General features: G+C 36.3%; 1 protein-coding gene across 1 annotated transcript; it reads left to right on the top strand.

The window, feature by feature from the left end:
* Positions 1 to 1556: 1556 nt before the first annotated feature.
* Positions 1557 to 6880, top strand: Dmrta1 (DMRT like family A1). Its single transcript, XM_047525638.1, has 2 exons — positions 1557 to 2287; positions 5586 to 6880. Exons 1-2 carry the CDS (start codon positions 1633 to 1635, stop codon positions 6431 to 6433), a joined length of 1503 nt encoding a protein of 500 aa, XP_047381594.1. The 5' UTR covers positions 1557 to 1632; the 3' UTR covers positions 6434 to 6880.
* The last annotated feature ends 18131 nt before the right edge of the window (positions 6881 to 25011 follow it).

Genomic DNA, 25011 nt, shown 5'->3' with positions numbered 1-25011 from the left:
GAAAAAATTTAAAAACATGCATTTCCTTTATGTAACCAGGAAGGCGTAAAAAGAATAGAAAAGGGAATGACTATTTTTTTTTTGTATTAGTACTACATTTTACTTTAATGTGGCATTAAAAACTTCTCATGTTAGTGTGGCTCAGGCAAAAACCAAGAGCTGTGAAAAAGTTTGGGTGTTATAAACTCCACAGAGTTTAGGAATTCTTAGAGTGATATTTCTAAACCTTGATTGTGTGTAATTGCCATCTTGAGGGTTTAAGACTTACACTTCAAGACTCAGAATGCTTGGTTGGAATATTTTTATCTTTTAAATATTCCCTAAGTAGTTCCAATGTTTAGGGAGGATGGAAATCATCTGATAGGCCGTCTGTATGTGGTGATGGTTTGGTGTGGGCAGGCAGGAGAAATCTCAGATTGATTAGCAATGTCAGACCTGTATATAAGTACAAAGGAATGGTAAAAATATGCCATTTTAGAGGTAGAATATGAATTGTCTGTCAAGGCAGTTGGCTACTCGAATAACTGACAGTTGACAGAGTGCAGTCTCCTCTTTCATTGAGAATAAACTCGCGGAAATTTTTTTTGTCTCAATGCTCCTGTGGTTTAAAGTAATAGATCTATGTTTCCTACGATTAAAGACATTAAGTGCACATTTCAAGAATGAGTTTTATAACATAAAGAATGATCCAAATTACCTTACCCAACACTTCACAATAGAAATATGAATTATTTTTGAAACAGCTTTAACACAATTGCCTATAATTCCAGAGAAAGAATTCCTAATGATTTCTTTAAGCATCAACGTTTCCAAACATACTACACACAATTCAAATTTGCACGTGTAAGTAAATAGAATGCTGAGAAGAATCTAAATGTGAATAAATTCCTTTCTTTCCGTGGTTCCTCCCAGTCCTACCACCCATTTAAAAATAACGCACTTTCCAATGAGTACCAATTTGGCAGCCTTTTTAGGCTGTGCTTTCTTACTAACTTTGCTCACGTTGTCGTCATGAAGACTTCATCTGGGAAAGAGAAAAGAAAAAGAGTTCGAAATCCAGATCTTCAAACTTGCTTAGAGAAGCAAGGAACTGGAAAAGGCAAATTTCGAATCTTTTTTTAATTTAGGAGGGCAGTTCAAGGAGGAGGGTGCGAAACTATTTTATAAAACTGTACTCGCAGAGGGAAGCAAGTGAAAGAAAGCAGTTTCTTTGGGGCAAGGTGTATTTGCAGTTCATCAGGATGGTGTCTAGTTTCTCCCACCGCCCTTCCTCCTAGCAGGTCCCCAATCTCCGCCCCCGGCCCTTCCCTAGCCTGAGCGTTTGGCCGGTACACGGGTGGGCGGGGTAACCTCTGCAGCCTTGTGTTCTCGCCTCGGGCTCGGAGACGCGCAGAGCGCTGGGGCACTTCCTTAGCCCCCAGGGACTCCTAAGAGGCTCTCGGGGCAGCTGCGCCTCTTAGCGTCTCGCGCTCTGGGACGCGGTTTTTTCCAACTCCGGGGGAAGAGTGTAAGCTTGTCCTCGTGTAGGTGGGGGACAGCCGGACGAAGGTGTCTTCCTACCCCAGTGTCCCGGCAGGGTTAGCTGCGGACCGCGCACTTCCCAGTTACAACTCCTCGCCAGAAACTTCACGAATGGAGCGATCACCGCGTGGCAGCCGAGACCGCAGCGGTAGCTGCCGACCCCACCCCGGCCCGGGGCTGGTGGCGGCGACCCCTTATCCCCCGCCGCCGGCGTTACCGGTACCCTCGGGGATACCAGTGCCTCCAGCTTTCCTGCGGCCGTCCGGCCTCTTCCTGCGAGCAGCAGCCGCCGCCGCTGCTGCCACCGCGGGAGGTGGAGGCTGCCAGCCGGCTCCCGGGCTGGACAGAGGCGTGAGCACCGTAGGCTGCGGTTACCCGCGGACGCCCAAGTGCGCCCGCTGTCGCAACCACGGCGTGGTCTCGGCGCTGAAGGGCCACAAGCGCTTCTGCCGCTGGCGGGACTGCGCGTGTGCCAAGTGCACCCTGATAGCCGAGCGGCAGCGCGTGATGGCCGCCCAGGTGGCGCTGCGCAGGCAGCAGGCGCAAGAGGAGAGCGAGGCTCGGGGACTGCAAAGGCTCTTGTACCCTGGAGCCTCGGGGCCCGAGGGTCGGGCGTCCGAAGGCCGCGATAGAACGGGGAGTTCCCAGGTCGCCGGCAGGTCTGCGGCGGTGGCCCCGCTGGGACTGGGTGCCTTGAGACCAGCTAGCAGTCAGGCAACCCCTGCTTTCGAGGTTAACCAGCAAGATTATGCGCAGGAAAAACAAGGTGAGTTGGTCTTTAATTAGCTTTTTGCAAATAATTGTCCTGGAGAAAAACTTTGGGGGGAAAAAAAAAACAGTAGCGCCCTAGAGGCGGGCTTCAAAAGAAGCTCTTAAGTTCTGAAAACGAACTTTTATAGTAAGCATGTCAGTGAGGGTGTTACGAGACTCAGCGCCTTCACTTTGGAAAGCCTTTGTGTTGGTTGCCTTCAGTGATAGGAAAAGATAAGAAAGGGTGAAACCGGGTGATAACCGATGAACGACTCGCCCTAGGAATGAAGTTACTTGCGCACAAGTTATGACTTTCAATCAACTTCGGTCGAGCGGGCATTCAACGAAAAGCTTAGTGAGGGGTGCTGTGTACATTTTTTCAACTATAAAATGAGAGTGAATCTTCTGAACTGGCGTGGGAAATGCACTGGGAGTGCTTTTCTTCCCTAAAACTGGGGGAAAGATGGAAATCTATTCAACGATCTTTTTTCTCCCTTTAATTCTTTAAGCATCCTCCACCAACTATTTGACTCCAAAAGTGTAGAAAACTCTAGTATCTGAAGTTTTGTTTCTTCCTGTAGGAAACACATTTAAGTTTTCCAGATTTGTGAAACAGTGGTGGGAATATCAAAGTTTAATATTGGAGATTTCTTTAAAAAATTTTTTTGGTAGTTGTAGATGGACAGCATGTCTTTATATTTTTATACGGTGCTAAGGATCGAACCCAGTGCCTTGCACGTGCTAGACAAGCACTTTGCCACTTAGCTACAGCCCGGGCCCCAATATGGTAGATTACTTATCCAAGGAAGTTTAATTTTTTTTTTTTCTGTTATCTATTGACTGCAGATTATGTGCAAATACTTGTTGTGTTAGGACATGTGCATGTGTGTACAGACTTTTTTTTTTTTTTAACTAAGGCCATCCCAAATTAACTTTTCCTGCTAATGTGAATCCCATTGTATTTTCATGAACTTCATAGCCTTCACAAGGGCCTACTAGCAGTGAACTTCATAGGGCCTACTAACAGTGAGAATTCCATTTAAATTTTTTTTTTAAGTTCCAAGCAGATTGTAACATGAAATTATATGATAATGATACAACAAATTATTAATGAGAAATTCCTTAAATTGTAAAAATTGTAGATCTTATCAGATCACAATGTATTTTGAAAATGAAAAATCATCTCTACTGAAATGAGGCCTATATCATTTTGTATTCACATATGCCAACTTTCTGCACATGGTCCAGTTTATTTTAGAAGACAAATTAGACTTAAAATTTCTCAAGAAGATCAAAGAGGGCTGATGAGAAATTAAATAGAACTGCTATAAGAGAAGTAAAAGTTGGAATTCTTTGGCAGTGAGGTCAGCTGATGACATTGATTTGTGGGGATGTTTTTGATTCCCAGGTGTTTTGTTTGTAGCTAATTATTTTATCTTATTGCCCCAGATGACCCTCTATAGAAAGAAAATAGTTTTGAAAGGCCACTCCAAGGCTTCTAAATTGAGTGCCTCCTCTCACTCACTATCCATGAACTGTAGTAAGGTATTTTGTTTAATTTATTCATTCATTAAACAAAAGACCAATGGGCATTCAGAGTGAATAAGATTTTCGTACCCAAAAGAATCTCATATTCAAAGGAAGGAGGATTATATGTATCCAATCCTATCATACAAGGCATATTATAAAAATAAGTGCAATAGAAGTAAGACAAACTATAGAATAGAGGTTGAGAGGACAGATGAAGGAAATGGGCATCCTTAGTTTAAAGACACCTTAGTTTCTAAGCAGAATTAGTACTTCTTTACCTATGTTTGTACTATGAATACAGCATGATAATGAGATTGTTTTATGTTACTGTGGAGATGAAATTTTAATACTTTAAATGTTTAGGCAGACACTTTGAATCACATATATAAGAAATGTCAATGTCACTTATAGTATTGACTACAAAAGTTATTGTATTTAGAGTTGAAAACACTAGAATCTGTAATTTTTCAGTAGTACCATCCTTTCTTTTATCATTTCATGACAGCATTTTGACCCTCAAAGCACTAAATTATACACATTTTAACTTTTAAATAAACTAGAGACATTTATTTTTATTTTAGAATTTAGGTCTTCTTAAGAGAACAGAAGAAAACATGAGTGTTTTGTATATCATGGTTGCAGATCACTGCTTTAGGCAACGTTTGTTGAGTTACATTTATAAACTTTGTAGAAAAAGAAGGTTGTATAGGAGAACTCTGGATACCCCACTTGAAAGTTTACCCTTTCAATGATAAAATACAGCTGTAAAGTAAGAGGAAATGTGAATCAAAATAAAAGTAATTTAATGAATTATGCATTGTTATCATTTTCTTGGTCTAAGCTTGGCAAGAGTATTGAAATGTTTTATTCATTTGATCAACATGTTGAGGTAAAAAAATCAGGTTGTTTTAAAAAATACATTTTTAGAGAAGTGCCTTAATATTGGAGGGAGGGATGTGATTTGAAGGAAATGCCTGCTAATGTTTTTTAACAGGATTCCTTCAGGTTCCATACAGATGGCAGTAGTACAGTTTCTTATTTTATTTTAGAAAATGTTATTTTAAACTTAATATTTTTAGGGATTAAAAAAGAAAATATATCTTTCACAAAAGATTATGAGAAAGGTACCATCTCTCACAGAAAATGAATATGCAAGTCTGGAATGATTTGAGATTGATACAGAAGTCATTGCTCTAAATTTGAATGAAATTAACAATTTGTTATTTTTCCACATTATTCCAGTGACTTAATTAGAACCTGAAATGTGAGCATAAAAACCAATTATTGAAATTTAGCATTAGTAATTAAATAGAATATTCATTTTCAAACTAACATTTTTATAAAAATTTTTTATCTAAACCTAATCATTATGCTTAGTTCTTTTTATGTACTGTGACTGTGGGGGGAATATACATATATATATATATAAAATAACAAAACTTGGGACGTTTAGGCCAATACCAAACCAGCCCTAAAGTATTGGTGTTATGTTAACATCTCTGAGTAACAACAGTCTCTTCTTGATTCCTAAGTACTTACATGTTGTCTGTCCTTGTTATCCTGAAATGACATAAGATATAGGATTATTCCACTATTTTCAGCACCTGCAAATTCTGAATGATTTTTTAAATTTTTGCTATCTATTAAAAGTTTTAGTATGAATAAATATTACTAATACATTGAATTAGGAAATGGATGGGTCTTATTTAGTATATTTTTGAGTGGGTAGTAGGTTCTGGGAAGTTTTCCTATGTTTGATTCTTTTTTCGTTTTCTCTTTCTCAGAACAAAAAGAGAGTCAGTGTGACTCATGCCAGAGTGGACAAGAAGAGTCAGACTCTAAATCCCATCAGCTTTCTCTGGGATCATCTCCTAAAGCTGATGGTGTCATTGGGAAACAAAGCATCAGGTCACCTACTTCAGAACACCCAAAGAAGCATGATAGCATCCTGTCTTCTTACTCTGGGGAGCAATCAGGAGGTGAAGACAGTCCCAGGTCCTTATCATCCTCTGATCTGGAATCAGGAAATGAGAGCGAGGGGACCAAAGACTGCATTGCAACCAGACCCAGCCTTCCCATGATGTCCTCAAGACCAAGAGACCCTCTTGATATTCTTACCAGGATTTTCCCAAGTTATAGGCGCAGCTGGTTAGAAAGTGTTCTTCGGTTCTGCAAAGGGGATGTGGTCCAAGCCATTGAACAGATCTTAAATGGGAAGGAGCGCAAGCAAGACACCAGGGATCTAGCAAACTCCGGAAAACTGGAAAACACAGTCTTTTCGAGAGCTTCAAATTTTAGTCTAGCTGGAATTGGTTTTGGAACTCTAGGTAATAAATCGGCTTTCTCGCCTCTTCAAACCCCGTCTGCTTCTTACGGAGGTGATTCAAGCCTCTACAGCTTAAATCCTAGACTAGCTATTAGTCCATTACGACTAGCATATTCTTCGCCAGGAAGAGGGCTGTCTGGTATTATGTCGCCCTATGTAACGCCTGGGTTGGTTCCAGCATTGCCTTTTCGGCCAGCTTTGGATTATACCTTTTCAGGGATGATTAGGGATTCTTCCTACTTTCCTAGTAAAAGCTCAATAACTGGTGGTAGACTGTATTTTAGACCCAGTCAGGACAATCTGTAATGTAATTCACTCCCTTTCTGGAGTATTTCTAGAATCATGAAACACATACAAACACAAACACATATACACAGAGATCTATTAATGTACTTAATTAAGTATGAGTAAATTACTAAGCCTTAAAAATGTTACTTTTTTTTTTTTTAGTCAGCAATATAATAGATTTTAGATTTAAACACTTTTATTCAGGATTTATTAAGTGAAAGAAGCATTTGAACGTTGTCTGTGCCTTGAATAAAGCTTTTTCATGAACTACTTTTACTTTAAACTAATGAATTTTCTCCCTAAGTTATCATTTGTAAAATTCCTGTTGTTTATATATTTGGTGAAAAGTGGGGTTTATAGATGTAAAACGTTTATAGTTGTAAAGAGCAATCCAGCATAATATAAAATGGACTAAAAGGAAGAATTTTAAACTTGAGGTACTTCTAAGTAATAACTATTCTAAAAGTCTTCTTTGTTCTTTGTTCACAGGAGAGAAAAAATTTATTGAAAGTACTTTTAAAAATTTTATTTGTAGATAACTGTTAGTCAAAACTTTTGAGAAATTTGAATTCCTTTTTTCTTCACTCTTACCTGCCATTTGTAAAAACAAATACCAATTTCAAATTCTCTTTAAAATTAACTTTTGAATTACACAAAGGCCTACTTAATGAATCTTATGAAATGGGACGGCGCCATCTTCTGGTCACTATCACAAATTGCAACTCAGTTCGGCTGAGTGAATTATGCATTGTTTCCTAATGGTAGAAACTAACATTTTTTTGAAATAATCATTTTGGATCATGCTACATTAAAAATTTCATATTGTAAAGTGTGTTTCTACTGTGGATGATTATTTCAGTCTTTGAATTTGCTTATGTCTGTATCTGAGAAAATATCTTTTTCCATGTGTTTGAGATAAGAATATGGTACCCATTTTCAAAGTAAAAATAATTTTATTCAGAAAACTAAAATAGCTGCTCAAATATTGATTGCCTCTATATATTATGCTTAATGCATTGAAGAGAGATATGAAATTTCCAAAGGGGGAAAATTGCCATTAAAATTTAGAGATATTCTTGAGGTTTTAAAAGTATATTTTGTTCTCCATCTGGAGCATTTTAAAGCTGTTTATTTCAGTCAGTGGAAAATCCATGAGGAAATGGCTTACTAAACAATTTTATGAAGTTTTCTTTATGTGTCATCGTTTTTTTTTTTAAAGAACAGTAACTTCATTGTTATTGTTAGGAATAAATGAAAACCCAGCTGGGATATGAATTAGAGATATTTTAAGCATGATTCACTAGAGATTTCTTTACATGTATGTGTGTATGTGTAAATTTACACATACTAAAATACTAAAACCCTGTCAGTTCGATTCCCATGGAATCTTTTCTCTAAAGTCAATAGAATGTATTTGTAAATCATATTTTACCAGCAAATATAATGTTACTAGAGTACCAAATGTTGATTTGAAATTATATGTTTAATGATTATGCATTCATTTTAATGATGTGTGATAAAGAAGATCCTGTAAAATTTTGATGCACCCAATACTCACTTCTTATCAAAAAAAGTTTTAGATTCTGAACCTAAGCCATAGTAACATGCCTGGCAAGTAGTTGATAATTAATACATATTAAGTAAAGAAATAATTTTGGATAATAGATCTCTTGGAGACTGATAAAACCAAAGAACGCTACAAAATGGCCTGCAAACACACAGTTCTGCATATAATTTCATGGGATTCTCGTATCTCCTAAGTGCTATTTGGGTTAGAATCCTTGGTGATCTATTGCATTAATTCACTTATTGAATGCTATTTTTAAAAAATACAGTAGATTCTATAGAGGATGTCAAATGTAAAAAATGCCCTAAAGGAAGTTACATAGTAAACATCTGGATAAAAAATTCAGTAATTTCAGAGTTGCTGAATTCTTCATGTGGTTTACATAATGATAGATATAAATCCATGGGAGAAGTGGAATTACTTTTGGAGGGATTTATTTAAACATTTATTTAATATTTGGAATTTTAAGAATAATTTATAATATTTTCAGTTAATTTACATTGTGCTTTATACATACTTTTAGGACTTAAATAATCTTATAAAATAGGTCTTTTGTCCAACCAGTAAATAGAATGAAAGGAAGTGAGACTCAGCAGTGGTGTTGTCCAGACCCAAGGTCAATTTCAGACTCTCAGGTCTGAGGCAGGATTTGTATCTTGTTTTATTCCTTTACAGTTTTTGCATGGTGTATGATACATAACAAGTGCTGGATAATAGTTCTTCCCTGACTGTTAAAGAAAAGTTTAAAGAATTAACTTAGGAATTCATTCACTAAACACCTATTCATTAACACCTACTGTGCACCATGCACTAAGCTAGATGCAGAGGATACTTGCATGAAGACAAACCTAGTCTCAAAGATGCTCACACTCTATATTATCATGTGTGCAAAAAAGCAACCAACCAATGTTGGCAGCATTTGACAACGTTGGTGCATCAGTGAGCTCTTTGTAATCTTGACATGTATGTCCATGGGTGCCGCTTGAGGCCAGAATTCCTAAGCCACTATGGGGGTGGGAAAGAAGAGGGGGTAAACATGTGACCAAAATGAATTGAGTCTTACCATAGTGCAGAGGACATAGGTAAAAATTTAGTGAAAAGAGAATTCAGAAGAATGAAATGACTTTCACAACTGTCCAACCGCAGAATGGTTACCTTGCATGATACTGCACCCTCTTTAAAATACCATGTAGTGAAAGCCCATCAGAGACCTGGTTGGTGGAATCTTTCATTATTGCTTCAATATTGGGACAGAATCATTTATAAGCTGGTCAAAACCAGTAAATACTTGTTGGGTACATAGGTTTCAAGTCTAAGACAATAAAAATTCTAAGAAAATGAAAACATTAGGCCATTACTTGTCAATAAAAGTTTTGCTCATCAGAACTTTACCTGTGTGAGAGCCTCCATCTGGCAGGAGGTAAGAAAAAAAAAAAAGCAGTATGATTTACAAGCGATACAGAGGTTTGCATAAGGCATATGGAACCAGGAAGGGGGCTCTAAAAGGACAGGGAACCTTCTCCCTAGAAGGAGCATTATCTTTGCAGATGAGGTGCTCTAGATGAATTCAACAGCAGGATGACTTGGGCTAGTTATTTACACTGAGCATTTGTCAATTCTCAGTAAAACAATGATATTAATATCACACCTGCAAGATTCCCAGAGATAAGAGGTATCTTGAATAAACTGCAAAGTACACTAATGCTTATATATTGGGTGCTAAATAAATAACTTGCTGTTATTAGTTTGTATTACATTATCTTTGCCCCCTGGTGGCAGTCTCATCAAGGCATACTCTGTGATTTCATTTCATCCACTTAGTGGATGTAGAACCCATAGAACAGTTATTACTAGGGGTACAGGCTGAGTTCCAGATTTCCTGTTTGGTTGTTCCTTTCATAGGTGAGCTACAATTTCATAATATATTATTGTATACATGTTTTGGATTCTTTTAAAGACTGAAGAAAATGAACAGCAAAACCACAGTTTTGTGTTCATGTTACCTTGATCTGTCAAGAAAACAGTTCCTGTAAGTATATGTGGAAATAAGGGAGTTTTGGAAATTTGATCTAACACAAATAGGAGGAGCTGGGAAACGAAAGTCTGGCAGAGGGAAATTGGCAGTTCTGAGAGTAACTAATCTGCCTAAGGCACTGTGTAGGTGAGCAAGTGGGAACTTTCAGGAAATTTGTGAAATCTAGTCTGCCCGGTCACTCAAGGAGTTCCCAGGTAAAGGAGTAGTGAATGGAATTCGTGGGGGTCTCAGACCTCTGCATAGTTATGAGCTTTGGGTCTATAGGAGGCCCCTGGTGGGTGTGTCAGTGAGGCAGGAAGGAAGAAAGCTGGGTGTAGAGTAAAAACTGGGTATCTGACCTTGATGACTTGGGTTTTACCACTACCTGACAAATTTCACAATTCCTTCCTGGGCCAACTTTCAGTCTGAACAATACAAGGAAGGGAATTCTGGGAAATGTAGTTCCCAGTTTTAACTAAACACATACTGTACAGTCGGGTTCAGTTCTTGTCAATGCGGCTTTCATACTCACATATTACCCATGTTCCCTTACAAATAAGGACCAAAATAAAATCGTTCTTTCACCAAAAATTGATACAACTACTCTGAACAACAAAAACACGTAAACTTTCTTTCCAAAATAGGATACATACAGTGACCCACCCAGGTTTGGGGGTGCTCATTCCTTTTCAACTAGTCAAATCCACGTTAGAATATCCTATAACTTTAATCCTGAGATAGAGTTAACCACTACTAGTAAATCTTTTGTTAGAGTAGGGAGTTGGGAACAGAGGAAATTGCTAAAACGCAGATGGTCCTGATTACGACAGTTCCATTTACGACTTTCCCACTTTATGATGGTGCAAAAGTGATGAACATTCAACAGAAGTCATAGTGTGAATTTTGATCTTTTCCCAGACTATCTATGTGGTACAATACTCTCTTGAGATGCTGCTGGGGAGTGGCTGCGAGCCTCAGCTCCTAGTCAACCATACAATCAAGAGGGCAAGCAACTGATATTCTACAGTGTATTTTTTTGCTCAGTTATGATGTTTGGTAGGTTAGAGGTTGTTAGATACATTTTTGATAATATATTTATTTTCACTTTACAATGTTTTTTTGGGGGGATGTAATATTATAAGTCTAGGTGCTTCTGTACACACACACACACACACACACACACACACACAAATATACTTTCAGGCAAGGAAGAAATAAACACTCCTATCTACTAGAGCCCTCATGCTTCATTGTGGAACCATCCTTGGTCATGGGATCACAGATGGTATCTATAACTTACCTCTCCCACTATCCGTTTCATATCTTCCTTATTCCCATAAAGTGTCTCACTTAATTGTAGTCACTTACTGTGGTGGGTGACCCAGGTTCTCATTCCTGAAGAGTGTGGGCCATTAACAGTCCTGTTTCCATTAACTTTTACTACAAATATCAGAAAGATTAAGTGACACTCTAGAGGATGTCCTACATACTGGAAATAAGACCATCTGCCTCCTTCTTGCTGTTACATTGGCATAAGGTGCCGAGAATAGCCAATAGTAGTCTCAGGTTCCAGTACACTGTTACCTTCTAGGATGGCATCATTTCTCATTTGGGAAGTGACACCTATGAACCAGAAAAGACAAAAGTTGTAGAGAACGGAAACAAAAGAATTACTGGTGAGTTATCAGGTTAATATGAAAGGTACCATTCTTATTCCTACCCTGCATTTCCCAGACTCCTGAGTCCTGGGTATAGGAATCACTCCATAGTTCCAACCAATTCTGAACCTATCTTATGCCCAGGAAGACATTATTCCAGCCCTATAAAGCACTTTCACCATCTGGTGCCTTAAGTGAGTCTTCCAAAGTCCATTCCATAATTTTATTAGACCAGCTGTTTCGGGATGAGGGGAACATGACAATACCAGTGAGCTCCACAAGCATGAGCCCAATATCGCAGTTTGCTTGTTGTAGAATGAGTCTCTTTGTCAGCAATAACATTGTATGGAAATTGGGAAGGTGACCCAGCATCCTGTAAACCCACAGATGGTGATTTTAGCTGAAACATTAAGGTGGGAAAGGTGAAACTGTAACAAGCATGAATTTTTTTCTTTTTTTCTTTTTTTTTTTTTTCTAGTGAGAACAAAGAGCTACTCCTTCGTTGTTGGAAGTGATTCAGGTGGCTGGCTGGTTTCCTTGGGGCATGGCGCCATTCCAGGAGTTCGGCGTTGATCTTTGCTATTAGCCAAATTGGGTTGAGCCAAATTGGCCTTGGTGAATGGAAGCCCGTGCCACTGAGCTCAGGCATAAACTCCATCTCTGCTTTCATGGTCATTCTTTTCATAGACCGATTGGACAAGTATTAGGATTAGAAAATGGGCTGCCTTGTGCGTAGGATTATTAAGATATTCCTCTTCAGAGGTTACTCTTTGGTCAGCATTTATCTGAAACAAAATATTCTTACATTTTTGTGCTCATGTGGGGAGGTCTTTTCACATACCTTTTCTGTAGACCTGTCACTGATTTTCCAATCATGTTTTTGCCAATGTACTGACCATCCAAACTGTTAACCACTGCTCATGACTCGTTTAGATATGTACCTCTATTTGTTTCTCCTTTCAGGCAAAATGAACAAGCAGGTGCATAGCTCAAAGTTCTTCCCTTTGAAAAGATTATCTTCACTAGTATCCTTCCAGGTCACACCTACAGTGCCACAGCTGTTCACTTCAGATTGTTCCAGAACTGTGCATTGAACTGTCTGTGAACAAAGATCAAATTATTTGCTTGAATTTCCCTGCCCCTGGATCTCATCTCCCCTTTGAACTCAGGGAGACTATCTGGTTGGCAGCAAGTCTCATGGATGTTGCTGATATACAGAAAGAAGCCACCAAAAAGGTCTTCAAGGATGCCCAAGCTTGGTCATCTTTTGGGCATCTCAGGAGGAACATAACTAAGGGGTGAGTAAGTAGTTAATATATAATAAGTGCACTTCAGCATTCCAGTTTGCCAACACCTTTGCAGGTAATCTCATCAGTGCTCATGGAGGCATCTATAGAAAGCAGTTTCCTCTATGCAGCTATTACTTCTGTGAGTCCTCAGCCAAGTACCTGCTGGTAGGAGTGGGGAGTGGTCAGTAAGATCAGTAATGAAGAATATAAACTCATTATAAGTGTGGAGGAAAGGGAGGACACGTTAAGACAAGAGCTGCTGGGCCCCTCTGAGTCTGGCTCCTCTTAATACTTTCTGAGAATAATGGCGTCTGCTTCCCTTCCGCTTTGTAAATCTTGTAGAATTTCCTCTTTTGGTTAACTGTAACTTGGAACCATACAGAGGAAGAAATTCTGGGAAATTTAGTTTCTAGCCTTAGACAAGGTGACACAACACAAACATATCACATGTTGTAAAATTCATGTTTTTCAACTATTTAGTTTTATGAAACAGTATTTTCTATCACTCTGAATCAAAGATTAAAACTCTGTTAAATGTGGGGACCCAATAGCAGTGGAAACCTAGTTAAAGTCTTTAGTTACTTCTTCTATTGTTGGTTTTACATTCTTTTAAAAATTATGTATTATAAAACAATGTTAAAACTACACGAAAACGTAAGAAATACTACAGAGACATCCCATATACACTTTATCAAGATTCCCCCCAAAATAACATCTTGTGTAATTGCAGTACACTATTATAATCAGAAAATTGATGTACTTCACAGATCATGCATGAATTTTATTCAGGGCAATATGCAAAGTCAATAGGAATTTCTGGCATAGGAAAATATCATCTGGGATACATGATAAAAGGATGATTTTTAGCTGTGTTGTGGATAAAGCAGACTGTAAGTTTCCAAGAAAGGAGCAAAGAAGCAAATTTAGAAGTTACCACATAAGCCAAATGAGAGATGATGGTGGCTAAGGTGGAGATTGCAGAGGAGAGTTGAGGGGATTCATAGTGGTAAGATTGTAGACAAGTCTTGAAGGTAGAAATTACAGGCTTTGCTTATGTGTGGGATTTGAAGTATGAGAGAAGAAAGGTGTCACACAAGCCTCCAAAGCTTCAATCTAAAAAACTGGGTTGAATGGAGCTCCTATTTGCCAAAATGGGGAAAATGGTACATTTGTTTATTTTATAATACTGATGCAATCTGAAATATTTCAAAGAATGATTATTGTACAGGTCATCTTTCTGGCCACAGTGGGGTTCCATGAGAAAATTTGTTCTATAAAAGATTCATAAATAAATAAGAAAAACTCACTAAAAACCAGAGAAGGCATAAATAGATAATTCTGAAAGTGACATGAAAGACAGAATACTGGATTTAGCAGAGAATAAATAAATCATGACAATATTATGAATGCTAATTTTTTTAAAACTCACGTTAATTGTGAATATTTCTAGAATTTATTTATAAATTGCTGGAATTGAGAAACCTCATAGAAATGGGATATGTAGTTTTTAAAAAATACCCAGGCCTCTACTCCCATGAGAACATCAGATCTAAGCATTTCTGGGAAGATTTGCCAAACATTCAAGGAGCAGATAATTTCTAGCTTAATGTAAAGTCTTAAGAACATGGAACAAGAGAGAGCATTTATTAAACTTGGTATCTGAGGTCTATTTAGATAACAAAACATTGTTTATTTCTGTAAAGGAATATTTTTTTTTGGCAGAAATCTTATATCAATGAAAATTAGAAAATCAAAGACACCTGTACACTTTAACCATATATTCCAGAGATATATAGATGACTTAAAATCATTAATTTATTGATATAATTTTCCAAAATAACAAATTAGAAAAATATTATCTATACATGTAGGAAACATGTCATAAATTTTGGTGATAATTTATAATGAACCTTTTAGATAAGTAGGAATAGTATATAGGGTCAGCTAATAGAAATAGAAAATTTAAGTGATTTTTACTCAATAATGACTTTATAATTACTGAATGCTTACCGTTCGCCTATCTTTATCTTATGAATATATGAATATACATGTAATTTTCTATATTTTGTAGAGTATATACTGAAGTACATGGGGGTTAAGTTCTCAGCAAGTACACAGGGGTGCTTGGAACTAGGACAAATTTATGCTCTTATCCCTTGTATGATTGTTTCACTTAAGGTAGGTAAAGTTGTGACTTGTTGGCCATTCAAGAGTGCAGGAACTCAGGACCCTGTGATTCTCCTGTGCTTTTGTGATCACATGTCAGTCATGGTTTTAGCCATCGCATCTGTTTTTGGTGCCAGTCATGCATTGCTAAATGTGTAAAAACATCTCTGTGGTGGAGAAACAGCTCTGATTCTAGCATTTGTCTATTTCCATGGTGTAAATACTTGAACCCTGACTGATTTCAAGCTATCAAACTGACATCTCTGAATAGACTTGGATAGAAATGCACACTATAGGCTCTCCAGGCAAACCTGGGCTGGTCTAGCTCATGTCATGAGAGAGGAATACTACCCCCAGAAAACTTCAGCAGAATTTTACTCTTGTCTCAGTGTCCAGGATAGTGTCACATGACCTAGGAGAGCTCTAAGGAAGGCTAAGAATATGTTTTATTTAATCACCTGTCACAGATAAGTTTGTAAGGAAATGACTATTGACTGAACGACCAATATTTTCTACCATAAAAGGCAACTTCCTTAATTTGGTACCACAAATATCCTACTTTTTAGAGGGATCTTAATGCTAGAAACAAGATAATAAAGGCTATTTTTACTGTTTCTATTGAACTTTGCACTAGAGATGCTAACCAGTTGCAGTACAGTATAAATACAGGGATGATACAAATTCTTATTGGAAAATAAATGTTGGCATTTTCAAATGCTATGGTAAAAACAAAAAACAAAAAACCTAAGAGAAAGCAGAAGCATTATAACTAATGAAGAATTTAACAAGATGGCTGGATATAGGCCCAACGCACGTGCACAAAATCAAAAGAATTCCTACATATAAACAATAGTTAATTAGAAAAATATAATAGAATGAAAAATAACATTCACAAAAAATGGTAAGATGCCTAGGATTAAAGATTATGAAGGATTCTAGAGAACATGAAATAAAGCTTTAGTAAACATCTAGGACAGGGAAGACAGTGGTAAAGATGTCTGTTTCTCTCACAGTGGTTTCATGGGGATGCTGAATGGCAATGGTGGGGAACATGTGGCAGAGCCACCTGCTCACTTCATGGCCAGGAAGCAGAGAGAGAAAGAGGAAGAAGGCAGGGTGTCACAGCCCCCTTAGAGGGCACACCTCCACTGACCTAAGCCCTCCCCATAGGCCCACCTTCTGCAGGCTCCACTCCCTGTGAGAGCCATTCAGGGGTTCCAGATCTTGGGAACCAAACCCTCGGGCATACGGGCCTTCGGGGGCCATCGGACACCCGAACAAGAGCAGCACTGGACCTCACTGACTTCAGTCCTGTAGATCAACATTTGCCCCAGTGGGAGGTAAGGAGTCACCCTGGTGTTTTATTCCAGCTCCACTCCTTGTTGGGTGGCACTTGAAAAACAAGAAATGCTTTTCTCCAGTCTTTCCTTCCCGTAGCAAGTGAGAGCCTTCAGTATTAAAAATATTCTCAGGAATTCAGGAACTGAACAACCAGAAGAGATTCTTATTTCATGCATAAATGCTAATTGATTTTTTAATCCAATAAACAACAAGCATAAAACAATATTCTGGGCTATCGATAAATGCAGAAATGACCTTGGAACATAAAAGCAGGTGGCAGGAAATTAACATTGACCTACTACGGGTCAAGCTCCAAACAGGATTTAAGTACATAGTCAGGCAAATAGCATGGAGTTCCTTTAAATCTGATGTCTTAAAAATATAAACTTAAGCTGATCTCCCTCTGGAAAGAGCCCATATTCTCCCTTAAATATGCATCTGCTTTTCTAAATAAATCTGTGTGTCTCTAAGGGACAAAAAATAAAATATATTTATATATATTTAGTGTTTATTCAATTTGCCAGTTAGAAATTTGTTTTCTGTTTATGTAAATTGAATATTTGTGTTCCAAGTAAGAGTTTTACTCCTAAACTAATTACCACAGCATATCACTCATCTGGGATTGTCTTTTGTTGCACTATTTTGTTGTTAAAACTCTTAAGAGAACAGACAACTTACATGGACAGGTTTGTGGAAACCTCTAATTTTGTGGATTATCATTTAATTTTCTTTTGTCTATTTTTTTCTGTTAGTGAAACATTTCCCATTCTTCTGGAGTTTTTTTTTCTTTTTTCAGTTTTCTCATTTTCAGAATTGCAAAATATGGTGGGTGAAAGTGAAGATAAAAGTAAGGATCCAAGGTTCAGCTCTTGAATTGGCTACTTTTTGTTTGATCTTGAATGATGTAGCTGAAGTTTTAATGCCTCAGTCTCCTCATCTGACTGTGGAGATGATAACAACATTTAGCTCAGAGGATTGTTTGGTTGGAGAGAAGTAGATTAAATGATCGGCAATAATGTATCCACATCAATCACCCCAACAATGAACAGCGTTACAGTTCTGTAAATGATTATCTATGAATATTTAAAAGATCAACTATCTAGAAATGTATAGAAATGCAATTTTATAATTTATTAGGCAAATATATTATGTATAATATTTGTGTATTTATATATAAGTAAGGACTTGATTGGAGAAGAACAGAAGGTATTCCTAGAAATAGATGTAAAGTATTACATACATGTTATATGTGTAAAATACATGTTCATTACATTGTAAAATTACATTTAGGTTATATTTTAAAAAAGGTCCAAATTAAATATCTTGGTGAAGAAGACACAGGGACACAACTGTTTGCCTGCAGAGGAAATTGTTTCCTTGCTGTACAGTACAATAAATGTTCTAAAGCTGAGCCAGTACACCCGGCTGTTGTATTGCATTGGCAAGTTATAATAAAATACCAAATCACTGTCTAGAAACAAAACATATTTTTGTTGTTATCCAGAGTAGCTGTAACTAAAAAGAAAGTACCCCAGTCCATTTAACAGGTGAACCTTTTTTTTTTTTTTCCCCTTTTCCTCGTTTCTTGCAAAATTGAATTAGGTAAAGGTTATAATATTATTTGTGTTTGTAGAGGATCAATTTCCTGAGCAGATAAGCTACTAATTTACATAGAGTTTCTATTTCCTAACATAAGTGAAAGCAAAGGCAATGATATGCATTATTATTCCATTTATATGCAAACATAAATGTTTCTCCAGGTAACTCAGTTGGGTGCTTGCCACACCACCTCTTCTTTTAATGGTGTCCAGATTGGATGCTCTTTTTTCAATCTTTTCAATCTTGAGCAATCTTATTAACAGAGCAGCAACTGAGAAGAGCACTGAAATAATTGCCTGTTGAGATCTGTGTAAGTGAGCACCTTCTCCATCATCGCCATCAGGAACCACTTACTGGATGCCTACTGTGTCTGGAGCACTGGGCGTAGCAGGTATATAAACCATGTTTCCTGCTGTTTTTGAAAGGGCTCAGTGGTGGGGAAGAAGGTATTCTCATCTGAAGGGGTGGGCTGGGGCAGTGATGGAGCTGGACAGCAGAGCAAGGCCCAGCCTTGACCTAGATGTCTGTATTTCATGGAACGTTGCCTGCTCAGCACTTGGCCACATCCAGCAGTCAATATGGTCCAGGCATTTTAAAGAGAGAAAACGGCCTGGAATGACCACCTTTTGGTAGTTTAACAAGAAGCAGGGTCAGCAAGTCTGAGTTTAAGGAAATGAGAACCAGAAGCTGAGGCCCATCTCCCACCCCCGCCAGTTCTAACAGGCCATTTCTCTCCCTGGAAGCCGCTGCTGGGCCTGTCGCCTAGTTGTGTCCAGCAGTACTGCTTTGCTCTTTCCCTCTGTGGAGTTGCCCATACGGCTTCCTTCCCTCGAGTATTTTTGTGTTGGATGCAGTGAAGCTATGCCCAGTCTCAGCACAGTCACTTCTGTGGGTCAGAAGAGATTTTGAGGGATTGTGTGTGTTTTGCTACTTTGTTTTTAACTTTAAAAAAAATACCTCACTCCTGATGGTTTGTATAATCGTAACATCTTTCCACAACATATTTATCAAATGCCATGTGTTAGCAAGTAGGGCGAAGACTATTAAATCAGTTAAAATAAGAAACACAACAAAAATAATTTTTTCTTCGAAGTATAGCCCTTCATTGCAACTGGGAACCAAAAAAATCCAACTACTTCATCACTTGCGGATGTGTCTGCATAAATATTCCAGTACATCCATTCTGTCCATGCTCACTGTGAAGGGACACATATAAGAAACCAGATCACGAAACCAACTTTGATTCAGGCACATCAAAGTGGAAATTTTTTGAGAATATATCAATGGAAATGTTAATGTTAGATAACAATATGTTATAAATTTTAACACTGACCTTTAACATTCCAAGAGCAGGAATTGCCTGAGGCTTGCTACTGTCATTGCCTCAAGTTCTAGTTGAACAAGCTTTCATTTGGCCCTCCAGAGGCACTACTTGATGAAATCACTTTGAGAAATGTCAGAACTGGATAAAACATTTTCGCACACATTGTGCATGACAGGCAAACCTGGTGGGTTCATGTTAAAAATATAAAACCTCATCATGGACTTGTTTGAAAAGCTTTGCTGTCCTCTCTACAAATACAGATGAGCCAATTAAGATTCAACATCCTGGCTGAGAACTCACACGTTAAGGTCATAGAAGATTGATAGTACCCATGGACCACTGTTGCTTTTTGAAGGAAATGTTGCTTTCCAAAGTCTAGAGACCAAAATGGAAAATTATAACCTTCTCTTTCCATAGACAGCTGTATAATTCTATGAAAATTGCAAGCAGAGAGAGTCCTACCAAGGGTAAATATACAAAAAAACTCAATGTGTAATCTCTTTGGCAATGACAACCAGTTTAGCTCAATGAATACATAATTGACCAGTTGATATTTTTCGAGTATTAAAATGTACTTATTTTGAAAAATCAAATAACATAAAAAGTACAATAAAACAGTCTTGCTTTCTTTTTTTTTAAGTCTGTTTTATTTATTTGGTATACTTAGATAACTTCTTTGTGTAAACAGAATGGTTTATATAAATATAGAATTCTAAGCAAATTGATATTTTTTCTTAGTCTCAGTCTCCTTTTCAAAAGGTAGCATCTTCCTTTTTTCATTTGTATATATGATATGTAACATATAATATTAATATATATAATAATATTATAATATTAATATATATTATAATTCATTTATGTATATATATGATTTTTCCGTATCAAACTCAAGCATAATATTCCAGCCTGTGGATGTAACAATTAATTTAAGTGGACTTCCATTGAAGACCATTTGTGATTGCAAATTTTATGCTATTGCAAACAATGCTGCAATAGATAACTTTGAATATAATATCATTTTGCTTGTATACAACTTTATCTGTAGGATAAATTCCACAAAATTGAATCCAGATAATTTACAACTTTGAGATATTGCCAAATTATTCTCTACAGGCTAAGGGAATTTGTGATATCAGCAGCAATTTATGAACCTTATTCATGTTTCGTCTTTTAATAGATTTAAAAAGATATTTGGATTTTGGGGTAAAAGATTAAATCAATGTAGTTTTAATTTGCATTTCTATTTTGATAAAGTTAAGCATTGCTCTAGATACTTAAGAGTCATTTGTGTTTCCTTATTTCTTTTCCTGTAACTCATATGTTCACATATTATGCAAATTTGTCTACTGGGCTGCTCCTCTTTTTTGAGTTGCTTTTCTTAGAAAGTTTCTTTGGAACTCTTTTTATATTAGAGAGAGATTAATACTTTATTTCTGGTATATAAGTTTGTCATATGTCTTGTTGTTTTTTTTTTCTTTTTGGTACTGGGGATTGAACCCAGGGTTGCTTCAACAAAGAGCCACATACCCAGTCCTTTTTTATATTTTATTTAGAGACAGGATCTCAATGACTTATTTAAGGCCTTGCTAAGTTGCTGAGGCTAGCTGTGCACTTGTGAGCCTTCTGCCTTAGCCTCCTGAGCTGCTGGGATTATAGGCATGTACCATCAGGTCAGGCTGTCATATGTTTGTTGACTTTACATATAGTGATGCTTTTGTTCTACAGAGTTTTGCTTTGAATTATAATTTTTATGTAATTATTTTTATAATTTTTTGTATAGCTTCTGAATTTGGGTATAAGATGAACCGATTTTGCCTATGTCAAAGTAATAAAAGAATTGTTCTAAATTTAATTCTAGTACTTTGCTGTATGAACATGTTAATTGTAATTATCAATGAATATAAAAGAAGATGAATAGATTGCAATTAATATATAATATGCAGTTATTGATATATACTTATTAATAAATCATCAAAGAATGTATGTATTTACACCTTTGACAAAACTTTATTTTCTTTATTAAAAGTTATTTTCTGTTTTTCTAAGTTTTCTTTGGAGAATATTATTTATTAGTTGTACTTTTAAATTTTCATTGTGAATTTTGTTTTGGTCTAATACTATCCTATTACGCATGCATTTCTAGTTCTCCTTATCTATTATTAAGTTATTAGATGTATAGATATTAACAACTTTAATATATTTATCATGATTTGTATCATCTAAAAATTATGAAGTGCTCTTCTTGACTTTGACTTTTGATTCTTTAGGCTGAATTGTTCTACCCCAGCTGATTTATATGATAGTAACATCACAATCCCTGTCTTTTCCTTTTTTGCTTTTTACAGTGTTTTTATTTTCAAGCTTTTTAAATCATCTGTGTTAACAGTACCGATGCATACAACATAAAACTAGGCTCATATTTATAGTTCAATCTGAACATTATTTTCTCTTTTTAGGGGAGTTGAAGTTTCATGTTTGTTAAAACAGGAGATATACTTGGTCTCACTGTGGCTAATTTTAATCACATGTCTTTTGATTTGACAATAACTACTTGAGTGAATTAGCTATATGCTGGTTTTGAAGCAGAGTAGAAAGTTTTTGGCCTCTGTGGAGAAAAAGTATGATGATCAAGATCTGGTTCTTACATCCTCCTACCCGGAAATAGTAGGAGGCATTAGTTCTTGTCACGTTTTGCTACTACAAACATTAACATCATGTTTAACTTGAAAGCAGGATGGAGAGGACAGTCCTATCTTTGTCCTGGAAGGATGACAGCAGGAATATCGTGCATAACTTAATAATTACCAAATGAAGCTTTTGTATGTTTTGATTAGTGATTTTCAAGCTCACTATAAATGTTATTTAAGAAATCCTGATTTTAGGATTAGATGATACCAGAGATATTAGGTCTAAATACTTTGATATTTCACTCTGTCCACAAATTACTTGTATTTATTGCAACTCTGAATAAAGTGTAATTTGGATATGGAGAATTTTTAAATATATAAAGTGCTCAGTTAGTGGAGATAATGGTAATTATAGCAATATTAATGTTGATGATAGTAACAATAGAGAAGAATGACAAGAAAAAAATTGAGAAATGTAATTATAGTATGGCAAATTACAGAATTTCATTTAAAGACCAATGACATTTATTTTATGGCATTAGGAGATATCTTTTTGGAATAGCATCTTGGAATATCACTACCCAGAATGCTTTCACTTTTGGTTTACGGAAAAATGTGTATTTTGGGGCTAATGTTTTTGCAAAATGTAATTTATCTTTCCGAGTCATCTTTTTCTTTGTTTATTATGGATAAGTACTTGGTTGGAATTGATTTAATATTATTTTAAATGTTAGAGTCATACAAGTTTACATTTTTAGCCTTGAAATTGTAGCAACTTGCAATAGCACTTTGCATGGTACCTTAGTCATGTTCAAGTCATATTTATTGAATGATTCTTGGAAAAATGATCTTCATGATTAAAGAGAATCGTATTCCAGGTCTCCTGTCACCTTCAGCATAACAAATAAGGTACAAAGAGAACTGAAATTTCAAAGAAAACAGATTTTCATTCATTCTGTTCATTAATGGAAATTATTTGTAATAAAATACTTGTTTAAAATATTTTCAGACTTAGGTAAGGATACAGGCAAATATTTTCCTCTGGGGAATCTTAAAGAGAGAAAATATCACTTAGTACTCTTAATATTTAAAATGTTAGATCTATCAATAACTTAATGAAGTAGGGATTATTATGATGTTCAGAACCATTTTCTGATGAGAAAACTTGCCTGACTGTTCTAACAGAACAATGGGAGTATGATTTGCAATATAGGAAGTTTAACTCCAGAGTCCAGAATGCTACAGACACCCTTGCTACATGCTTGAGAAAGGGTCCATCATCGCCTTCAAACTGCCTCTTATTCAAAGATAAAAATTACAAAGACATGAAAAAGAAACCTATGGAAGATAAAGGTCTTGGTCTCTGTTTTGTAGAATTATATTTATAATTTATTATATGTTTATTATATAGGCTATTATATATTTATCACATATAGCATATTCATTTTATTAATGATATCATTACATATTTACTGTTTGTTATGTATTTATTACATATAATAATATATATTATTTGTCATATTTATATATATTTAATGCTATATATGTTATATATAAGATTATCACATATTTATATATTATATTTTACATATAATATTTAAGCAATACTATCTATTATCTCCCTTAATTATTTACCAGATATTGACTCCTGATAACTAAGAGGCTAGAACATTTAAAAGAATACCAGTCTTTTCATTCACTGAGACTCTGAAATAGGCATTATTAACCTACTCAATCAATACCTATGATTATTTAAAAACTACTAAATTTAAAAAGATCATACCCATTTTGTTGAATATATAACATTTAAAGACCGCTCAACTACTTCACTATCCATCATGAGGAATTGATGGAGTTAATTTTTAAACCTGTCATGAGGTAGAGTTCTAACCATCTTTTTTGCTTGTTTTTCCATTTATTTAGATCTTTTAAAATTTCTTTCAATAATATTTTATAGTTTTCAGAATATAAGTTTGGCATTTCTTCTGTTAAATTTATTCCTCTTTTATTCTTTTTGATATTATTGCAAATGGAACAGTTTCCCTATTTGTATGTTTGAACTATTCATTGCAAGCATATATACAAAATCAATTGAATTTTGATACTGATTTGGTGTACTACAAACTTTTTCTACTCATTGATTAATTCTAATAGTTGGTAGCATATTCTTCAGGATTTTTTCAATACAAGATAATACTATCAATGAACAAAATTGTTTTTCCCCCCCAAATCTGGATGGTTTTTAATTTATCTTTCTTGTCTAATTGCTAAGGCAAGAACAATCAGTATAATAGTAAACACAGGTGTTCAGAGTGGTTACCTTGTCTTACGCCTAACTTAGGAGGAACTATTCAGTCTTTCTGGTAACTGTGGATTTTTGGAGATGACTGTTTGTCAGCTTCTTGTGTCTGTGACCAACATTCCCAAAAAGAACAACATAGAGGAGGAGTTTATTTTGGGCTCTTGGTTTTAGAGGTCTCAGTCCATTGTTAGCTGATTCTGACTCCATTGCTTTGGTCCTGAGATAAGGCAGAACATCATAGAGGAAAGAAATGGCAAAAGAAAGCTGTCAGATCATGGTAGCTGGGAAGCAGAGAGAGAAAAGGAAGAAGGAACCAAAAAGAGATATGTCCCAAGACCATACTTCCTTCAGTTACACTTCATCTACCTACAGTTACCATCCCAGTAATCCATTCAGATTAGATATTAAGTGGATTAATCTATTGATGAGGTTTTCACCTCTGAAAATTGCTGCTTTGCCTGAAACATGAAACTTTTTGGAGAACATTCCTAGAGTCAAACTGTAATACTGCCCCTTTCTGGTTAAGGAGTTTCCTTTCGATGGAGGTTTTTCAAGATGGCAGACTAGAGAGTGGCTGCATTTCATGTTGCTCCAGGACACAACATTCAAAAGAGGAGATAGTGAGAGACTTGGGACCAACTCAAAGCCTCCGGGTGAGTCTCTCCCGTTGGGGAGGCGTCCCGGATGGGGCGGTAGCCCCGGAACGCAG

Source organism: Sciurus carolinensis, chromosome 14 (assembly GCF_902686445.1).
Source record: "Sciurus carolinensis chromosome 14, mSciCar1.2, whole genome shotgun sequence".
In the NCBI taxonomy this organism is placed as follows: Eukaryota; Metazoa; Chordata; class Mammalia; order Rodentia; family Sciuridae; genus Sciurus; species Sciurus carolinensis.
Note: the sequence above shows the minus strand (reverse complement) of the source record. Positions and strands in the feature narration are given on the sequence as shown.